We start from the raw sequence: 21,196 nt of genomic DNA on the forward strand, positions 1-21,196 counted from the left end.
GGCATTTCAATTGAGGTGATTTACACTAAAATCTTGTTCTTTTTAAACTATCACTGGACATAATAATTTATGCAACAAGAAAAGCAAAAGATAAAAAATATGCAGAAGTCCTTACAGGATATGGATCGAGTTTCAAAAATAAACTTTCTAGTGCTTCCTCTTTTGTGAGAGGTTTATCCTCATCATAAATTCTAGGAACCTATTTATATTGCTTAAGTGTGATTTATTCAAAATCATATTAATCTATATAAATAATACTTTCAATGTCAAAAACAATGCAGACTGGCAGTGGGTAAGAATAACAATGTTCAATAAAACTGTATTTTGAAAGTCAAGAAAAGTATAAGCTAAGACTAACCTAAAACTGTCTAGACAAATGAAGGGGAATAGATTCTAAAAAATGCCTTTGCATTTTTACTGTACATGAACATGTACAACAAACATTGTGTTTGAATATTATATTGAAAAATAAACTGTCAGATATTTCTAAATTAGCAAATTAAAATCGTATATACTTCTTGTGTGAAATTGTTTATGTCCTTAAACAGAAGATGATTGGGCCAAAATATTCTCATCCTGTCCATCTAGAAATGAGAAATATAGTAAGTCAAATGAGATTAAAAAATAACTAAGGCCGGCCGGCAGGGCACGGTGACTCACGCCTGTAATCCCAGCACTCTGGGAGATAGAGGTGGGCGGATTACCTGAGGCCAGGAATTTGGGACCAGCCTGACAAACATGGTGAAACCCTGTCTCTACTAAAAATACAAAAAAATTAGCTGGACATGGTGGTGTGTGCCTGTAATCCAAGCTACTCGGGAGGCTGAGGCAGGAGAATCTCTTGAACCCGGGATGCAGAGGTTGCAGGGAGCCAAGATTGCGCCACTGCACTCCCAGCCTGGGCCACAGAGCGAGGCTACGTCTCAAAAATAAAGTAAAATAAAATAACTAAGGACTATTCTCCATAATAGAGAGTATGTTATACACCCTTTCATTACAGAACATTTCATTTTTTTGATTGCTTGTGGAGAGAAAAGGTTTATGAGGTAATTACATATAATTTTAAACAGGATTCCTTTTAATTTTATATCTATATTTCTCTTTAAAAGTAGTTTCAGCAGATGACTGATTAAATCAATGTCACGATTTATACACATCCTTACTTCAGAGATTCAGCTAACCTTTGAATAAAACAAACTAGTACTACATTTCAAAAAAAGATTAAAAATAGACAATGATGCTTAAAAAAGATTACACTTCAAATTTAGCACTGTTTTTACAGGGAAGGGAAGCATATTATGCCACAATGTCTATAAATATTTATTGAATAAATAAACATGGTTTACCTGATGTGTTTAAAATTTTGTAAGCTGATTAAATCACAAACATGTTGAATAGGTCTTAAGAAAAACAAGATGAGGCTTTTAAGTAGTTATAAATTATGACAATAGAAAAAAACCTTTTCAATATCTTTTTTAAGGGTTAAAAAACAAAAATTTAAAAATAGTATCATTAAATCACTGTTTCAGCATTAATATTTTGAAGAGTAATATATTAGGATATACTGTATCTATTAACAGCATTAAAGCACCTCACACTGAAAATTTCACTTTGAAGGCTTAAAAGTGATTTTTTAAAACATCACAATAAATGACCCTAATTTAAATTCTGAATAGGGGAACAAAAAACCTCAAAACCTAAACCCAACAAATCTGCATTTAATGCTTACAAGTGAAATGTACATTTCCAAAACAAGATACATAACCATCAAATTTAGCTGTCAAAATAAATTATTTATCACAGACAATAAGTAATGTGTCCTGAAGTCCCTTTTTCCTTGAAAGTCATAATACTTCTGGGATTATCTGGTAATACAGTCACTCAAAAACAGCTAAAGGAGTCGGTGCTTAGAGATTCTATGTCCAACTTTATCTGTACAAAGTTTTAAGGCATTTGTAATGGTATGTTAAACAACAAATAATTTATAATAAAAATAGATAAAAACTCTCTTTTAAAAATATCTCAACTGAGAAAACCACAGAAGAGAATAGAGATCGTATTTACCACCGATGTACTCCTTAAGCTTCTACAGCAATGAAAAGACTTTTTTTTTGGCTTACAACAGACTTTATGCCTTGAATACTTGGTGTTCTTACATAAATGTGGACTGGAGCTTAAGTTCTGCCTAAGTTACTGTGAAATTTACACATTCAAGTGTGCTGATTGTTATTAATAAAGGTAGAAAAAGTTAGTCAAAATATCTGGTATTATTATTATCAGTATTCATTGCAAATTATCTTATAGTATTCTCTACTGTAGTGTGAACTTCAGTCTTATGCCAAATGGCAACACAGATTACAGTATCATAGTTCCAATGATGATCAATGACTCAGCTAGCATCAGCCAGAGCAAAGGAGTTTGTTTATAATAAAAAAAGTAAGTAAGACGCATAGCTTTATTTTAATATCAGTTATTAGAACTGAGCAATGGGCATCTTGTTATCCAGAGGCAGAACTGAAGTTTTCTTTCCTTAAATTACAGTAATAGTCAGGATGGGGGACAGCAGGTGGTGGCAATGGGTTGCTAGATAGCTGGCTGGCTAAAATACATACCTGAGCTCTACTGGAGCTATGCAACCTTGCTGTGTATCCGTTATTTGTAAAGGCTGACTGAACAAAATTGCCTTCATCATGCAAGCACTGCTGTCTGCACTACAGTAATAAAGAAACACGCTGACAGATACAATGGCTTCAAGTGATAAGCAATCATCAGGAATTTGTAGTGAAATTGTTGGTTGACTGGAAATGTTCTCTATATCTCCAGATGGTATCTGTCCTTGAAGCAGCCATTCATTGCCTAAAAATTAAAAAGGAGATTATTAAGAGTGTATAAGACAAGTAGAAAACTGGGAATATCTTAAGAAGACTAGATAAACTCAATCAACAAATATTTATTAAAAATCTCTAACTGCCAGGCACTGTGGTCTGTGGGAAGGACATAAATATAAATAATATATACTGACCACTCATTAGAAGTTCCCAGTCTGATGATCATTATATCTAATTGTTATAGTTCTTCCTTTGTTTGGATACGATAAATTACATATTTATTCCAGTTAAAATCAAGCTGAATGTAGAAAATATGGCTATAAAGCCTTAATCTCTAAAGTTAAAAACAAATCCTATTAAATTTTAGAAATAAACATACGACACATGATAAAATGGATCATTTTTACCAAATAGATAAAAGTCTTCAGGGATATAAAAACTACAAAATAAAATTTTATCTAGGGAATACAAATGTATGTGCAACTCTATAGTGACTTTCTGCTTAATAATGAATTATTAAATATCTAAAAATAATTTTAAAACACACACACACTTATTTATTTAGAAACAGGTATCACTACTTATCTATTCTCTGTGGGTTTAAGTAATGTGAAAACCAAGGGATTTTGTATTTCTCATTTTAACACGTAAAACTCTTCCTAGAAATAAAGATTATCTGTAACAAAAACAGAATAAACCACTAACAAATTTTAAGCCCTCAAGAATTAAAATCATCTTTAAATGTCTTTATTCATCGCGACCTTCTCTTAGAAGGAACACACGGGTCATAGTGGGGAAGCACAGGCACATACAGACATTCAGCCTAAGAGGGTGGCAACGTCAAGAGTCAGCATTTGGGAAATATATGAAATGCTTTCTCACCATGTAAACGGAGAACACTGAACATTTTCTAATCACTTATTAATTACTTGGGGCATCTGTACAAAAACTGGACCATCTACTGAGTGTGATGAAATGCTGTCTACTTTTTAGCTTTTCTGTCTCTTTCTTTTGTTCTCAGGATGAGTCAGCCAACTCAGGGCACCTGCCTTTATCAGTCCTCTTGATGTCTCTTTTAATTTATTGCTTTAGTTTACTGAAAAATCAAATTTGAGAAAAATATGTCAAATAAGAGTAAGAAGGTGAAAGATAAGAATCGAGGGAGAAGTACAAAACTTCTATGTTGAAGCTTTTAAAGAATTCTTTTTAAATTCTCTTTAAAATTCTTTGGTTCTCTTTGCTTATTCCTGGACTGGAGAGTATCTTTTATCTTATGCATGACTTTGCTAGAGAGACCAGTAGAGAACTTCTTATATTTTATTTTTGTTTTATTTATTTATTTATTTTGAGACAGAGTCTTGCTCTGTCACCCAGGCTGGAGTGCAGTGGCACGAGCTTGGCTCACTGCAAGCTCCACCTCCCGGGTTCACACCATTCTCCTGGAATTCACACCATTCCATACTTAAATTGGCAGTCCCTTAGCCTCCTGAGTAGCTGGGACTACAGGCACCCACCACCACGCTCGGCTAATTTTTTGTATTTTTAGTAGAGATGGGTTTCACCGTGTTAGCCAAGATGGTCTCGATCTCCAGACCTCATGATCCGCCCGCCTCTGTCTCCCAAAGTGCTGGGATTACAGGCGTGAGCCACTGTGCCCAGGCAACTTCTTATATTTTAAATCAAACAAAGAAAATAATACTGAGCTATTTTAATGTTCAAATCTAGAAATAAAACAGAAAATGTTTCTTTAGATATTTTTCATATATATCACACACACAATTTGTGAAGTTACAATACACGTAGTGCTTTTATACTGCTTTTTTTGGGCTTAAAACTTGCATATATTCTAACTTCTTTAAGATTATACAGCTGGGCGCGGTGGCTCAAGCCTGTAATCCCAGCACTTTGGGAGGCCGAGACGGGTGGATCACGAAGTCAGGAGATGGAGACCATCCTGGCTAACACGGTGAAACCCCATCTCTACTAAAAAATACAAAACACTAGCCAGGCGAGGTGGTGGGCGCCTGTAGTCCCAGATACTTGGGAGGCTGAGGCGTAAACCCAGGAGGCGGAGCTTGCAGTGAGCTGAGATCTAGCCACTGCACTCCAGCCTGGGCAACAGAGTGAGACTCTGTCTCAAAAAAAAAAAAAAAAAAAGATTATACAGACCAAAATTTGGCTAAAAATAAGTGTTTCTAAAAAACAAGCCAGAAGAGAAAATGTCCTTTATATAAATGTACAAATGCACTCTATAATATTTGAAAACTTTAAATTATTAGGATTATTGCCTGAAAATTATCTGCTCCTATATAACAAAAATGGGGCCAATATCTTAGACAAATAATAAAGTCTCTATAGACTACTTTATTTGAATACTATCTGTATTTTATATCCCAATGACTCAATATTAGTGTGTCTGACAATGCAGACAAATGTTAATTTGTCAATATCCTATTTTAAAAATTAATATACTGCTCCTACAGTGACACCATTTAATACACTGCTCTTACAGTTATACTGAGAAAAATTAAATTAATGATCTCCAACTGATGTAATACTTCCAGACTTAAATTGGCAGTCTAGGACTTGCTCCAAACCCACAGATGGCTATGGAGTGGCCAGGGTTTGAGTATTCTTCTGTTTACAAAGTAAGCTCCAAAGGTCCTACTACTACATGGTTAGCCTTCTCCCTTGTGGGGAGTGACAAGGGGTGGTTTCCCTACAGACTCAATCACCCTAGAATCAGCCTCCCAAACACTAACCAGCAGTTCCTCCCAGCTAGTCTACCAAGATATCGTTATCCTCTTGGTTTAGACACTAAGTTGATATTATAATTGCAGGCCAGTAGCTGCTGCCCTGAGAAAGTTGAAGGTAAGAAGGCATGAATTACCCAGGATTTGGATAATATACAAAAGTGTGTGAGAGGGTATGAAGGATGAGGAGTTGGGAAGGAAATGGAAAACTGAGTGAGAAAGTGTGAAAGAGCGTGGGAGACCAGGACAGAGGAACATCATTAGAGACAAGTTGTAATTTAGAAGTTCTGAACCACTAAAATTTCACTTTAAAATTTTTGTCGCCCAGGTTACAGATGTTGGAAAGCACTACTGCAAGGCAAGCAGTATACTGATTCCTTACCACAGACTAATGAAATAAGGAGTTAGCTCACACTGTGACTCACAAATAGAAGAAAGGGAGGAATGTGTAACAGTGACTGAAAGGAAGAGTTACAGAAAAAGATGTTAAATAAGGAGGCTCCACTTTATTTTTCTATTTTGAACTTTTTAAGATTCTTTTTGGAACAAGAATAGAATGAAGAACAGGCTCAGAATAAGTGATGAGGTATAGGAAAGCCCATATTCCAAGCAATCATGCTAACAACTGACTTGTAACTTTTGGTGAGTTACACTATTCTTTAATAAAAGGGAGGAAAGACTCTTGAAGACTAAAGCAAATGGCCAATGTGGGGTTGGATCTGGATTCATTTGTTCACATCATCTCCTTCAAATCTTGCCCATACAGAGTAAAAATATCTCCTAACAAATAAAAAATAACTAGATTAAACATTAAGAATGTATGATGTATTAGTATTTGCAAGCTTATACTCATACCTTCAGCTCTTAGAAACCAGCAACTGGGTACTCCTTCAGTTAGCTTTGATCCTGATGGGAGGTCTAATCTGAGTTTGAACTGAAGAGTCTGGCCAGCACACACAGTCACAGGGGAAAGCCTAATGCTTGGAGCAGATTTCGGTAGTTTGGGTAATGTCTTCTGTTTTTCTACGAGGAATGGGCCATCTACCACAGCATTTTCAGATCTGAAGATGGGGAGCTAGGAAGTAAGAAAATCTGTTATTAAAACATAAGAACTTTATATTAATTATAGAACGAGAAAGCATATTTTTAGACTTTAGTAGAATAATGAAGTTCTATGTCAATGAAACTAATTGCTATTCTAGTTTGAATTAGAATGTGTTAGTTAGAGGCCCTCAAGATTTTTGTAGACACAGAAGTAGTTTATCTTAGCAACAACAACAAAACCCAACACTTATGAATGAGGCAGAATAAAAGTAACTGTCCATTATATACAGATGGCAGGAAATTAAAGCAAAAGTTTATAAATTTAAACACAGTAGATATACATTTCCTTATAATTTTCATTGTCAACTATAAGATGTTATTCATCTTATATCAGAGATCTATGTGAAGAGAAATGACACATTGCAACAGTAATCTTGTTTTTTATTTTAAAAATATACCATGTAAATTACCAGACTTTCAGAAAAAAACTGCTGCAATTTTTTCATGTAGATGTTATACATCAGGAGTTAGTTTATAACAGACATTTCTCCTTGAAAATTCTATAAGAAACCATGTCCATATCTTTAAAAATTGACTATAACTCATTTAAGTTTCTTCCACAATCTTATTTTCAACGTCTTGAGAAATGTGGCTTCTAAAGCTTTTGTTAGATGATTATTTGGTAATGGATTCATCACAGGGAAACAAAGGTTACACGCTGATCTAAAGATCACTGAAAAAAAAAAAAAAAAAGCTAAATAACCCAACCCACAGAGTAGGTGTATGTAGTGTATGTCAGTATGTCTGTACACTTAAAAACAGATCTGAGTCCTCTTTTTTTTTTTCTTGAAGGTTCATTAGATTCTCTCCAATTTCCAGTATTTTTTTCAAACTCTCAGCACAGATGGAACTTTTATTTTAAGAATAGAAGGATACCCTTAAAGCAGTCCTGCTGGTCTCTTTGTCAAATAACACAACAGAAGCATCCACTTACTACTCTCCTGGAGACAGCCTAACCAAAAATGCCTGTCAGTGCTGTGAGGATCTTAGTATCACTCTTAAAACCATATCCTTTAACTTATATTTTAAAATTACTTACCACAGATACCATTTTTGTTTCTAAATCCATCATTTTAATTTGATGATTATTGGTGTCTGCCACATACAATAACTGTCCGTTCTCTCCAATACACAAGCCTCCTGGTTCATTAAAAGTTGACTCGATAAAACTGGAACTGGTAACATTATTTGTGCCTCCAGTTCCTGCTAATGTTGTACAGTTTTTTGTTTTTGGATCCACAACTTTAATCTAAAAAACAAAGAACAAAAAAGATCAATCTCATTTTTGCAGTATTGAAAAATATAGTATCAAGCAAGCTAATTTCTGATTGCCATTAATATTCTCAATAAATCTCACAAAAAGAATAGTTATTTCCATATTTTCTTGAAAAGCCAAACATTCAAATTACAGTCTAAGGGGAGATATTCTATTTTAAGAACTAAAAACTACGTAAAATCCCTAGCTCCATCTTGTCTTCTGGAAGCAATCTTTGATGAAATCATTTCTGGAATTAAAAAAAATTTTTTTAAATTGAATTGTGTTTCTTCACAATGGGACACACTTTCACAACTGAACTGACGTTGTCTTCCTGAGCACCCAGCATTGCCTGAGGATCTGCTACCTTTGTTAAACTTAATGATTGCCAGTTATGTCTCAATTATATTAAATTTATGGTCTCACATCATGAAGTATTGTATGAATATTTATTATCCAGTGATTTTTGTAAAAAGTAAAAGTGCAATAAAGCTTAAAACAATTTAATAGACAAAAATGGAAATGCTGCTAAAAACAAAATTATTTACTAACAGGCATTGTAACTATGCAACAGCTCAAAAACGTTCATTTGTTAGTTGACATATTAATTTCCCTGCTACTTGCCTTCTCTTGATATACTGAACATGTTACTAAGCAGCTTTGATGGGTTACAATTCACAACTATTGGCTATTGCCATTGGAACTGGTACAGTGCTTTCCCTAGTTCAGAATACCATGATAACCTCTTGGCAAAGAAAGGACCAAGAAAAGAGCAGAACAGGCTGGGTTATAGTTGTCAAATACTGTTACTCCTTTCTATATTTTAGAGTGGCAGTTGTAGGAGGCTCACAGATCTTTCAGCATTTTAAATGCCACATACAAAAAGGAAGATATTATATAATTCTGTCACGACTCACCTTGTGATTGTAGGAGTCTGCCACATAAAGTAAATTCCTTTTTTTGTCCCATGTTACTCCAAGGGGGTGTTGAAGCTTTGCATTGATTCCTACTCCATCAACATCACCAAAAGCAAATAAATTCTTTAATTTTTTTAAAAAGAAAAGAAACAGCAAGTATTATAACTTGTACAGTGTTTTGCTAGGATATGAAGTGGAAATTCAAATAGCTATAAATGGTATTTAAGTTAAAAGGGAAAATGCTGATTTTCATATAAATAGGGTTGGATACTTGATTCAGATTGGAAAAAAAAGGACAGTATTTTGAACCTGTATTAATCTGTGGTGCTTAGTAGTTTTACTCACAATACTACATCTGGTTAGGAATAGGTCAAATCCACTAGTCTGGTGCTCTTTCCACCCCACTGCCCAACATCTAATTTACATTTTTTTCTTTTCTCCAATAATCAATGCTTCACCCTTTCTTTCTCCCAGAAACCTTAACATTTATACATAATAGAGTCAATTCACTTTTCTTAGATGGAGTGTTCCTCATGTTGCTTTATAGTCACATTTCCTTTGGTTTGACTTTCATTTTGATTCGCAGATAGGCCAAGGATGATCTCTTTTAAATCTTATTAATTTTCTATAATTCACAAAATTGACAGCTTGCTCAGTGTCTAAGCGCACTGTGCAAGAGTGACTGTCCTTACCATGGGGTCTCTTTCTCCTCCTACGAGGTGCTTCACTGCTCCATCTTTTAGAGAAACGGTTCTCACTGTACTGCTCTCACTATCTGCTACAAACAAGCAGCTCCAGGGATCTTCAGAGGCCAAGGAAAGGCCTGAAGGTTGGGCAAAACCTGCCTTGTGAGGATAGGCGTTGTTTCGATTCTCTTCATTTCCACTTCCAGCAAACCTAAGGCAGGTTCCTTTTGTTAACTCACTGAAAAAGACAAGTTCATAGGTAGAGTTAACACGTGGTATATTGTGTGCAATTTAGTTCTTAAATAAATGAATGTAAATAATCAAATCAATAGTGATAAGCCTCGTAAAAAACAAACTAGTGATCTTGGCCTACTTAAATTGTTCAAGTCAGCTTTCACTATCATTTTTCCAACCATTAACTTACTTACCCACTGTGTAGGAAACTTCTTACTTTACTTTGACATACACAAAACTGAAATCACTTTCAAATGTTAAACGAGTAATCCCTGATAGAGTTAGAATTATAAGATAAAAATAATAATCAGATTATTGATGAGATAGGTTGGTTTTACTACCTTAAATTCTTAACTTCTTAATTTCACACAATATGAGGTTCTTGAAAGGGAACTAAAAAGATTATCTAGCTCTTGATAGTTTAAAGCTTCAATTTTCATTAAAAATGTTTTGTGATCTTGTATATAAATAGAGACTAGCAAAAGGAATTAAAGAATAGTTTTTGAAAGATAGCCAGGTCAGACATTACTATTACATGAAAAATGATATAATTGTACAAATTATCTTACAATTACATGGGATAATTACGTACAATTATATCAATTGTACAAATCAATTTCTTATATACATTAGGGAAATTTCTATTTAAAGAACTATTGCAATGATTCCTTTTGTAATGCAGAGAAAGTTTTAGACCTGGTTTTTAAGTTTATGCCAGAGAGACTGTAAGGAAGACATGGTAGTGTGTTGTGTTGAGGGAAGAGAAGCAGTTGACTCAGGACACAAAATGAGAGTCTGTGTAAATCACTTCTGAATATGCAAAAGTCTGAATTCACCATCACTTACTGGCTGATATGTTCCCACAATAAGTTAGGTAAGGAGCAGGGGACAGAGGCAAAGGGATTTAGCATGCACAAAATATGGCCACTTATTCAAGAAACGTATGAACACAGCAAGTACAATATATGTAATAACTAATATGCTAAACAAATTAATTGAAAGGAGTCTACAAGGAGTCTTAATACTTTAAAAAAGAGTTTTCTTAATTAAATAAAGAAAAGAGTAGGGAGAAACAATAACTCTTAAAATGCTAAGGGTCATTACTACCTGAAGATCGGTAGTAAAGATAATACATCCTTAAAACTAAAATACAGGTCAGTGTAGTCCTAGTGCCAATTTCCTATTATGAAGGAGAATGACAACTCTACTTATGAGGAAATTTAGGCAGCTCTGGACCATCTATCTCTAAAACAGCCATCACCCAGAATAGCATATTCTGGCAACTTCTGTTACTTCTGTTTGCTGTTTACAATTATGCCTCATGTAAAATCTTATTGGTAATCTCACTGTTCAGGCTACTATCCTCTCTTGCCTCAATAACAGAAATAGGCTCCTCAGTGGTATCTCTTATCTCTGCCTCTAGTCTTGTTCCACTCTGAGTGCTGCCAGTGTTCTTTCAAAAACACATATCTAATCATGTCACTTCCTAGCTTAAACCTTTCTAGAAAGGCTTGTAGAATATCCAAATCCCTTAAAAGTACTCACAAGGCATGGTGTGATCTGGCTTCTACTGACATCACTAGTGCCAATTCTTGCCTGGAAAACTTCCCACTCTCCCTAACTCCTACTATTCTATCAGGTATCTGTTTAGTTGCCTCTTCCAAGAAGCCCTCCTTGACAACTCAAATCTTACTGATGTTGCGTCCTCCTCTTACTTATATACGGAACAATTTCAATTTTTTTTTTTTTTTTTTTTTTTTTTTTTTAAAACAGAGTCTCGCTCTGTCGCCCTGGCTGGAGTACAGTGGCACAATCTCCGCTCACTGCAACCTTCCGCCTCCTGGGTTCAAGCAATTCTCCTGCCACAGCCTCCTGAGTAGCTGGGATTACAGGTGCGCACCACCACGCCCAGCTAACTTTTTGTATTTTTAGTAGAGATGAGGTTTCACCATGTTGGTCAATCTGGTCTCGAACTACTGACCTTGTGATCTGCCCACCTCGGCCTCCCAAAGTGCTGGGATTACAGGCGTGACCCACTGCGCCCGTCCGAACAATTTCAATTTGCAGTGATTCCTTTGGCACACACTAATTTTTAATTGTTTGCTGATCTGATTCTTCCTCTGTAAGTTCGCTGATGACAGCAACCACATCTTTTCATTTTATCCTTAACACAGTGAGCATATTATTTCATCCCTATTGCCTAGCATATAGTATGTTTCATAAATATTTACTAAATGATTAAATGTCGTAACACATTATATAAATGTGTCCAAAGCAACACGCACAAACATAACACATTATTTGGAATATCTGCTATTTTGAATGATCTATATAATGATGCTTTCTATTAATAATGGTAACTTGAGATGATCATCTTCCATGGCTATTTGGCAGCCTTTCTGGTTAATGGCTTTTACTCATTTATTCTCAAACCTTTACTGAGCTCCTCTTAGGTACCAAATACTGTGCTAGGTACAAGGAACACAAGAATGAATGGGAGAGGATCCTTTCCTTTAAGATACAGTTTAGTAGGAGGAAATGGCTATAAATAAGAACAGTCAAAAGAGAGAGGAGAGAGAAAGAGGAAGGGGCAGTGGGTTGGGGCAGGAAAACTTACTGCAGTGATGTAACTACATACCAGGTACGGTGAGGTCACAGAGAAGAGTATGGCCTGTTCTGCCTGGGGTATTGGGGGAAGAGGAAAGGCTCTAAGGAAAAAATATGAGAAACTTGGCAGACACGACCCTTTTATCCTTATATCCTTGTGACAGCAAAGCCACCTATGTTTACTGTACATGTTAGGCACCACGCCAAGCTCTTCACATGTATTATTAATCCTCAAAGCAAGCCTATGAGGTAATATCAAAAAGGAAACTGAAGCTTCGAAAGTTCAAGTGGCTCTCCTAAACTCACACAGATAATAAATGGCAGCCAGGATTCAATCTCAGGCCTGACTACAAAAACTGAGTTATTAAGCACTCTGCTATGTGGTATTCCACTATTTGAATGAATGATTAGAGATAGTTCAACTATGTCTTAAAAGATAAGGGCCCACTGAATATTCTTAGTTCTCTTCCTAGACGTTAAGGAGAATGATTGTTTGCAGGTTCCCGGAAGTGAAGCGTTGGCCCTAAGACTTATTCTGGCTGATAAAATGTGAGTAGAAGTGATGTGTGTCACTTCTGAGTAGAAATTTTAAGAGTCAGTGAGTGACTTACCACCTCTTTCTCTCTCCCTGTGCCAGGATGACTGGCAAAGCTCCCCACAGCTCCAGGCTGTTTCATCAGCCTGGGCGACAGAGTAGTGCTCCCAGTGAACCCACGCGAGTGAGCAAGAAACACACCTTGCTTTAAGCCACTGAGAATCTGCGTTGTGCGCTATGGCAGTATAACCTAGCACATCCTGACTGCTACAGTGAGGATGGTGATTTTGAAAAAAGAAACTCTATGAACACCAAAGTAGTACAGTCTACTCAAAGAGAGAGGCTGTCACTTACTTTTTCTTTGGCAGTTTGCCAGAGTCCAGTAGGAGTGCCCATATCTGATGAGTCCCTGCCATGGCTATCCACAAAATGTCACCTCTTTGGACCTCTGAACCTTTATAAAAATAAATCATTATTATTATATACATATCTGGTTAATACAAGCACTTCAATGGTTTTAAAATGTTAAATTTATGGAGGATAACAATATGTTTATGAATCATCTGATAAATAAAAATATTTGCAATGTTTCAAGTTATCTTTGAAAATTTTGTTTTCTTGTGAAAGGTTTACTTTTTTAGACTTGTAATTTTACCCACAACAATTTCACAGGAATCCAAAGTATTCTTACTAGGAACACGTCCTCTGCATCTCTGCATCTGAACTCTGCCTCAGCAGTTTGTTAATTTTACAGTGAGCATTAACAACATTTTTAAACATTTGATTTCTTATTTTACATGACACAAACTATTAGAAGTGACACTGGCACACAGATATTCTGAGGACTGTCTCTGCTTAATCACCTTAAAACTACATCAAAAGCTTTCCACAATTTTAGCATACCACAATGTTTCAGTTATTCTAGAGCCACAACCTGGGACTACTAAAATGAACAGGAAACATAAGCTAATAAAATATTCCATTATTTTAGATATACTGACATTCAAATAAAAGGCTCAAAGCATGTGATGCACTCAGAGTAACGCTTGGAGGCAACATCACTCAAATGTTAGCCATGATCATTTCGTGAATCTGGACCTTAATTTTACAGTATTTGTACTAGGAAAATATAAATACTTTTACAAACTGAACAGCCCTTCAATAGACATCATAGAGGGTAAAAAGTATAATACAGCCTCTTCCGCTTAAGAAGTTCGTTAATTTTACGGTATTAACAATGCATATATCACCAACAGATATTTGGTACCTAAGAAAGCATTCAGTTTAGAATTGCTTACTTCTGTTAAACCTACCATAAATCTAAGATAATAAATTTTTTAGTATTAAACAATGAAAATGAATGAGTTTTATGTTCATGCATAGTCACTGGTATTATCAACTATGGAAATGACCAAGCAAAACAAAAACTTTTAGGAGGTAATAGGAATAAAAGCATGGAAAGCCCACGCAAATGAACAATCTTACTTATTCTAACTTAATTTGGAATGTTTTCCACTCACAATATTTCAAAGCCTTACTGGTTCAAACACTGCTTTTTTCTTTTTTTTTGAGACAGACTCTTACTCTGTCGCCCAGGCTGGAGTGCAGTGGCACGATCTCGGCTCACTGCAACCTCCGCCTCCCGGGTTTACGCCATTTTCCTGCCTCAGCCTCCAGAGTAGCTGGGACTACAGGCGCCCGACACCACGCCCCGCTAATTTTTTGTATTTTTAGTAGAGATGGGGTTTCACCATGTTAGCCAGATGGTCTCAATCTCCTGACCTCGTGATCTGCCCTCCTCGGCCCCACAAAGTGCTGGGATTACAGGCGTGAGCCACCGCACCTGGCTGGTTCAAATATTTTTAAAATGCTACATGAAAAAATGATTATGTTTTCAAGTCCTCTACCCAGTTCTCTCATTTCTCTGAATGAAATGTAATGACTCTTATGGCAATGTGACAGACCACTAAAAGAAGAGGGCTCCTGAAAGCATTCCTTCACCAATTCCTTAGCTTTGGAACCAGGTGGGTCTGGATTTGAATTGTAGTAGCTACATCACTTTCTAATGTGTGTACCTCAATTTCCTCATCTGTAAATTGAGCACACCATCACTCTCTACATAAGATTCCTGGAAGGAATAAAACAGTGTAAGCAAAGCACCTAACATGATGCCTGGCACCATGTTAGGTGCTAAACAATTTGCTGTCTTTCAACTTCTATGCCTAGTGTGCTCCCTCTTTCTCATCCTAGAAAGCTTACATCCAGATATGAACATTCAGATCTCTGCTCAAGCTTCTTCCCTACTCTCCCACCACCCTCCACACCCATCATTCTTAGCTCCTTACCTTGCCTATTTTTCACTGTAGTGTTTATCACTATCTTACATGTTACATATTTATTAATTACTGCCTTTCTCTTCTACTGAGCATAAGGTCTAAGAGGCTAGCAGCTTTGTTTTATTCACAGTTTTATTAGCAGCCCATAGAATAGTGCCTGGCACATGCCAAATACTCAGTAGGTATTTCTTTGTTGAATGAGTAAACTTTCCCCTAGAAACCACAAAAAAGAAAAAAAGCCTTAAAACTATCCTAATGATGGCTGGTATTTCCTAATAGTACTACTGATTCATCTCTAATCTCAGAAGTCTGCTATACATGTAAACCTGTGCTATTATCCTCTCAAACAATGATGCTGAAAGGGAGTGGCAGCCCACCCTAAAAAATGCTGTGGATATTTGATGGGTAATATATTATATGATAATATAGTCATGCCAGATCATTTACATAATGACTATACTATTTTATTATAAACTACCCTTATTTCTTCTCTATATTATATATATATATACATATATAAATATATATAAATACATAGCACAGGTGGATTATATTACTTATGAATTTCACTTTAGGTATGGTAAAGGAGGCTTTTCTTAAAATGTATTATAGGAAGGGGATTTGGGATCTGATAGGGCCGAGAACTCCAAAGCCACCCATAACAATAAAGCCTTTCAATATCTCTAACAAGCTTCCATTCACGATAAAAACTCTTAGCAAACTAGGATTAGAAAGCAATTTATTTAATCTTATAAAGAACATTTTTAAGAGAGTCACAGCAAACATCCTACTTAAAGAATAAAATACTACAAACATCCCCCAAGAATAAAAATGAGACAAAGATACCCACTATCAACACTTCTATTTAACACCTTATGGAGGTCCTAGTTTGTGCAATAAAGAAGGAAAAAGAAGCAAAGTACAAAAAGATTAGAAATAAAACTGTAGTTATTAGCAGATTACATAATTATGTACACAGAAAATCTTTACAATTTTATAGAGGAATTTAGCAATGTTGTTGGGTATAAGGTCAACAAGCAAGGATAAATTCTTTTATCGGTTTACAGCAGCAAACAAATATAAAAGAAAATTTGTAACGCCATTTAAAAACATCAAACACCTAAGGGTAAACCTAGCAAGATTTATAAGCCTTCTACACTGAGAATCATTATTGAGGGAAATTTAGACAGATATTTTTATACAACTTATCTTGATTGAAAAGTCAGCTCCAGCCAATGTTAGGACCTTTTGGGTAACAAGACTGCAAGCAAGGTTGACCAAGTAGATGAAAATAAAAGCACTCCATCCTTTCAGCTTCTCAGGTCATAAGCTTTGGAGTCACCTTTAATTCCTCCTTTCTCTCACATGTCACGCATGATCCATCAGCAAATTATGTAGGTTCCTTATTCAAAATATATCCAAAATCTGACTACTTCTCACTACTTCCACCTTGACCTAAGCCACCGTTAGGGATTACTGCAAGAATTTCTTCTGAACTGGTTTGTCATCCTGTTTCCACCTTGAAAACTGCCTCTTTCTTTCTCTTTCACATCAATGTCCCACTCCAAGAAAATCTCAGAAGGGTGAGTTAGGCAAATTTAGCTCTAAGCTTTAGGAACAAAAACATTTGCTTTTCTTAGCTTGCTTTTAGAGCCTCTGTCTTGGCAAAGGAGAGCTATGTTGGTGCACAGCTGAGTGAAAGATCAAATTTAACTCCATTATCTAGTTTTCCAAACAGGTCAGTCTAGCTCAGCTGGGGCTTACTGTAATAAGGCAAAAGCTTCCCAGTGACAGATAAAGTATGGGCATTGGTTTAGTTTTGGTCTCTGTGTATTTGTTTCCTTCAGATGCCCGAGGAATGAGAAAAAGTAGAGAAGCAGCGGCAGTGTCAGGTCAGGGTTCAGGTGTTTGGAATTCTACATACCAACTTATGAGGATAATGACTGTCATCACCCAGGTCACTTTCTGTGTTGATGGCACCCAGCTAATCATTTTACATGGATTATTTCCTTCAATTTAACAATCTTAAGAAGTCTTATTATCATCATCTTCATTTTATAAAAAGCCAGCTTCAAAGAGGCTAAATAATTTGCTGAAATTCACCCAGCTAAACTTGGAAAATGAATTCATTAGTGAATCTGACTCTAGATTATGAGTGTTCTGATGAGAAAGAAGGAACTATGGAAGTGAGCTTGTGCTCTTTGGTTCAGTTCTCTGCTTGCCCCCTTTTCGCCCTCCCTTCTGCCTCTGACCCATGGACTTAGCTCTGGTAACAAGTACTCAAGTGCATTTCTGTCTGTGTTCAGAAACAGGGATCTGATTAAATGTACCCACAGCCTTCTACTCCAGGATGCATAGTGAGGTTTACCCCTCTGCCTTTCTCTCCCTGTACCCCTGGGAATGGTCTATGGTTGGATAATGTCTTTAAAGTTTATTTTCTAGTCCCTTGCCTTCCCATTTTGGTTTGGTTCAGACCATCAGCATCTGTTCGTGACACTTTATGACAAAATTCTTATCTTATAGAAAACAGTGACAACAGCAAACACTTATATTATATTATGCTTTCTATGCACCAGATACTATTCTAAGTGCTTTACATATATTAATTCTCATCCTCATAATAAGCCTTTCAGGTAGGTACTATTTGTATCCTCAATTTAGATGGGGAAGTTGAGGTATAAAGAGGCTATGAAACTTGTCCAAAGTCACACAACTAGTAAGATGTGGACTTGCAAACCTAGCTGGTCTGGCTCGAGTCCCTGCTCACAGCCACCGTGCTAGAAGTGAAGAGTTTGTTTTTGTAAACAAAATGAAAGTTAAAAAAAAAAAAGTGGGCTGGCATTTATGTCTATCAACAAGAGTCATATTAACAATTTACAACTGTTCATCCTGGAATGTGGACTTCAAAGCACATAGTTCCATCACTGAGTACGGGTATTAGTTTTGTTCCCTCTAACTAGAATGTGGTAATCATGAACATTTCCATTTTAAATTAAGAGTATACTTAGACCTACACAACAAACCTGCACACATACCCCCAAATCCAAAGTAAAAGGTAAAATTACAAAAAAGAGTACACTTAATATTACTGACTTTCAACAGTCACAAATTAAGATATTTTTAAAAGGACAATGACAGAGGCTGAAAAGGTTTTGAGAATATTTTTAAAGGCAAAACTCACTCATAATTATCAGTAGAGATCAGAGAAATATTATTAGAAAACAGAAATAAAATCAACAAAAGAAATATGAACATGAAAATTATCTGAAATCCAGCTTTTTAAAAATTCTGTCATTTTAAGCACCTATGACTAGAACCCTCCTAACAGCATCTGTGAAATTCTCCATCAGTGCTTCTATACAGATTTGCTTCTACAAAGTCTCTAAACCTCTTATGAATCAAAGTCTTAAGCCACTAGGGAAAGGCAGCAAAGCCAGTCATTTTGCAAAGAGCACAGGAAAACACCATTTACAGCTGTGGTAAAAGGAGATGAAAAAATGCTCTACTGCCACCAAGCAGAGTTCTCATTCTGCTCGGGAAGAAGCAGGAGGCTCCCCAAACCAATCACAGACACAAGACAGAGTTTAGCTGCCAGAGAGAGGAACAGCAACGATGAAAAAGCTCCCCGCATCCTTTCCTCAAGGCCTAGGCACTCAGGGCCTTCCCAAGACTGAGGCTGAACAACAGAGAACACCCCCATCCACAACACGAGCCTGGGGCAGAATAACAACCAGTAGCAGTCTATCCTTGGGACGGCTGCAAGAATGGAAAGAGGGAACCACCATGTAGTTTCATTGTACAGGGATGACCGAAAGCTGAGAAACACTGAGAAAACCCTCCATCTAATCTAGGCCCATGTACTGAAGCAAAATCAGAAGGCAACAGCTGCCCAACTAGAGGAATTTTTAAAATATGGTGCACTGACATAGCAATAATAAAACCAAGGCCCAGCTCAGCTCCTGACCAAATTTACTCAATCTTTCATAAGCACTATTTATCTCAGCCTCTACTGTTTTATACAAGATGACTGACATATAATAAATAATGAGAAGACACACATAAAAGCAAAAAAATTACCCACTTCCAAGTAACAAAGGAATGATCAGAAACAGACTTGAGGATAGTCCCCAAATTTGGAACTATCTAATACAGACTTTGAAATAACTATGCATAGTATGTTAAAGAACCTAGAGAAAAAGGTGGCCAACACACCTAAATAGATAAGGAATTTCAGCAGAGATGAATCTGTAAGAAAAGCAAATGCTATATCAAAAAGGCATAATATTAGAGATGAAAAATTCCTTCTACAAATGATATGGTTTGGCCATGTCCCCACCCAAATCTCATCTCCAATTGTAATCTGAATTGTAATCCCCATATGTCGAGGGAGCCACCTGGTGGAAACTGATTGGATCATGGGGTTAGTTTCCCTCATGCTGTTCTCATGATAGTGAATGAGTTCTTATGAGATCTGCTTGCTTGGTAAGTGTCTGGCACTTCCCCCTTGGTACTCTCTCTTGGCTGCCTGCTAAGTAAGATGTGCCTTGTTTCCTTCTCACCTTCTGCCATGATTTTAAGTTTCCTGAGGCCTCCCCAGCCATGCGGAACTGTGAGTTAATTAAACCTCCTTTCTTTATAAACTAGCTAGTCTCAGGTAGTATCTCCATAGCAGTATGAGAACAGACTAATACAACAGGCTTATCAGTTGACTAGACACAGCTGAAGAAAGAATTAGTGACTCTGAAGATAAATTGGTAGAAATTACCAGTACAAAAAGAAAATAAAGAAGAGTGAATAAAAAGAACACAATATGCAAGAGTTATTGAATATAATATTAAGAGGAAATCTAACATATGAGTAACTGAAGTCCCAGAAAGAGAAAGACAGAAAGGGGCAGAAAAAAATATCTGAAGTGAGAATTTCTTGAAAATAATGAACATCAAACCACAGATTCAAGAACTCCAAGCAGGATAATTCTTAGATATATCAAACTGCTGAAAACCAAAGATAAAATCTTAAAAGCAACCAGAGGAAAAAAAATACACTTTACATATAAAAAAGAGATAATATTAAAACAGATGTCTTGTGGAAAACTATGTAAGTCAAAAGACAATGGAGTGATATCTTTAAAATATTAAAAGAAAAAATGTTAATCTAGATTCACATATGGAGTAAAAATAACTTTCAAAAATGAAAGCTAGATACTTTTTCAGACCAGAATAAAGGCAAGAGAAGTCACTGCCAGCAGACCTATGTCATAAGAAGTTCTTCAGACAGAAGCAATGACTTCCAATAGACATTTGGGACTTTAAGAAAACAGCCACTGTGGAAAACAGTCTGGCAGTTTCTCGTACACATTCACTTACCATATGACCCAGTAAGCTCATTCCTAGGCATTTGCCCAAGAGAAGTGAATGCACATTACCACAAAACAAAAACTGTGCACATATGTTTATGGAGATTTTTTATAGCCACTGAAAACTAGAAATACCTTCAAATGTCTATCAACTGGTGAATGAATAAGCAAACTGTGGTAGAGCCACACAACGAACTACTACTCAGTGAAAAAAGAGAACAAATTAATGATACATGGAACCACAGGGATGAATCTCAAAAGCATTATTCTAAATGGAACAAGCCAGACATGAAAGATGACAGAGAACAGGAAAGAGATCACTGCTGCCAGTTGTTGGGGTCAGTGTGGTGATGGTGGGGGGAGACTCAACAACAGGCTATGAAATAACTTTCTGGGATGAAAATATTCTGTATCTTGACTGTGGCAAAAGTTATAAGACTGTACATATTTGTCAAATTTCACAGAATTATATCCCTAATAAGGGTAAATTTTACTTTATATAAATTATACCTAATTAACCTAAAAAAATTAACACCAAGTCAATGTGATAAGGCAGTATAAGAATCTTCTCTCAAATTTTAGACA

At 36.1% G+C, this 21,196-nt stretch overlaps 1 protein-coding gene across 1 annotated transcript in view; it reads right to left on the minus strand.

Annotated features, from left to right (window-relative positions):
* Window positions 1-883: 883 nt before the first annotated feature.
* NHLRC2 (NHL repeat containing 2) overlaps window positions 884-21,196 on the minus strand; it is a 54,883-nt gene continuing 34,570 nt past the window's right edge. The window contains exons 6-11 of the mRNA XM_011927850.1: window positions 13,274-13,373; window positions 9,550-9,781; window positions 8,858-8,980; window positions 7,725-7,934; window positions 6,437-6,656; window positions 884-2,856 (exon numbers count right to left, since the gene is read on the minus strand). Of these exons, the coding sequence (XP_011783240.1) occupies window positions 2,600-2,856; window positions 6,437-6,656; window positions 7,725-7,934; window positions 8,858-8,980; window positions 9,550-9,781; window positions 13,274-13,373 (1,142 nt within the window). The 3' untranslated portion in view covers window positions 884-2,599. The remainder of the gene's footprint in view (window positions 2,857-6,436; window positions 6,657-7,724; window positions 7,935-8,857; window positions 8,981-9,549; window positions 9,782-13,273; window positions 13,374-21,196) is intronic.

This window comes from Colobus angolensis, unplaced genomic scaffold (assembly GCF_000951035.1).
Source record: "Colobus angolensis palliatus isolate OR3802 unplaced genomic scaffold, Cang.pa_1.0 Scaffold75, whole genome shotgun sequence".
Taxonomy (NCBI): Eukaryota; Metazoa; Chordata; class Mammalia; order Primates; family Cercopithecidae; genus Colobus; species Colobus angolensis.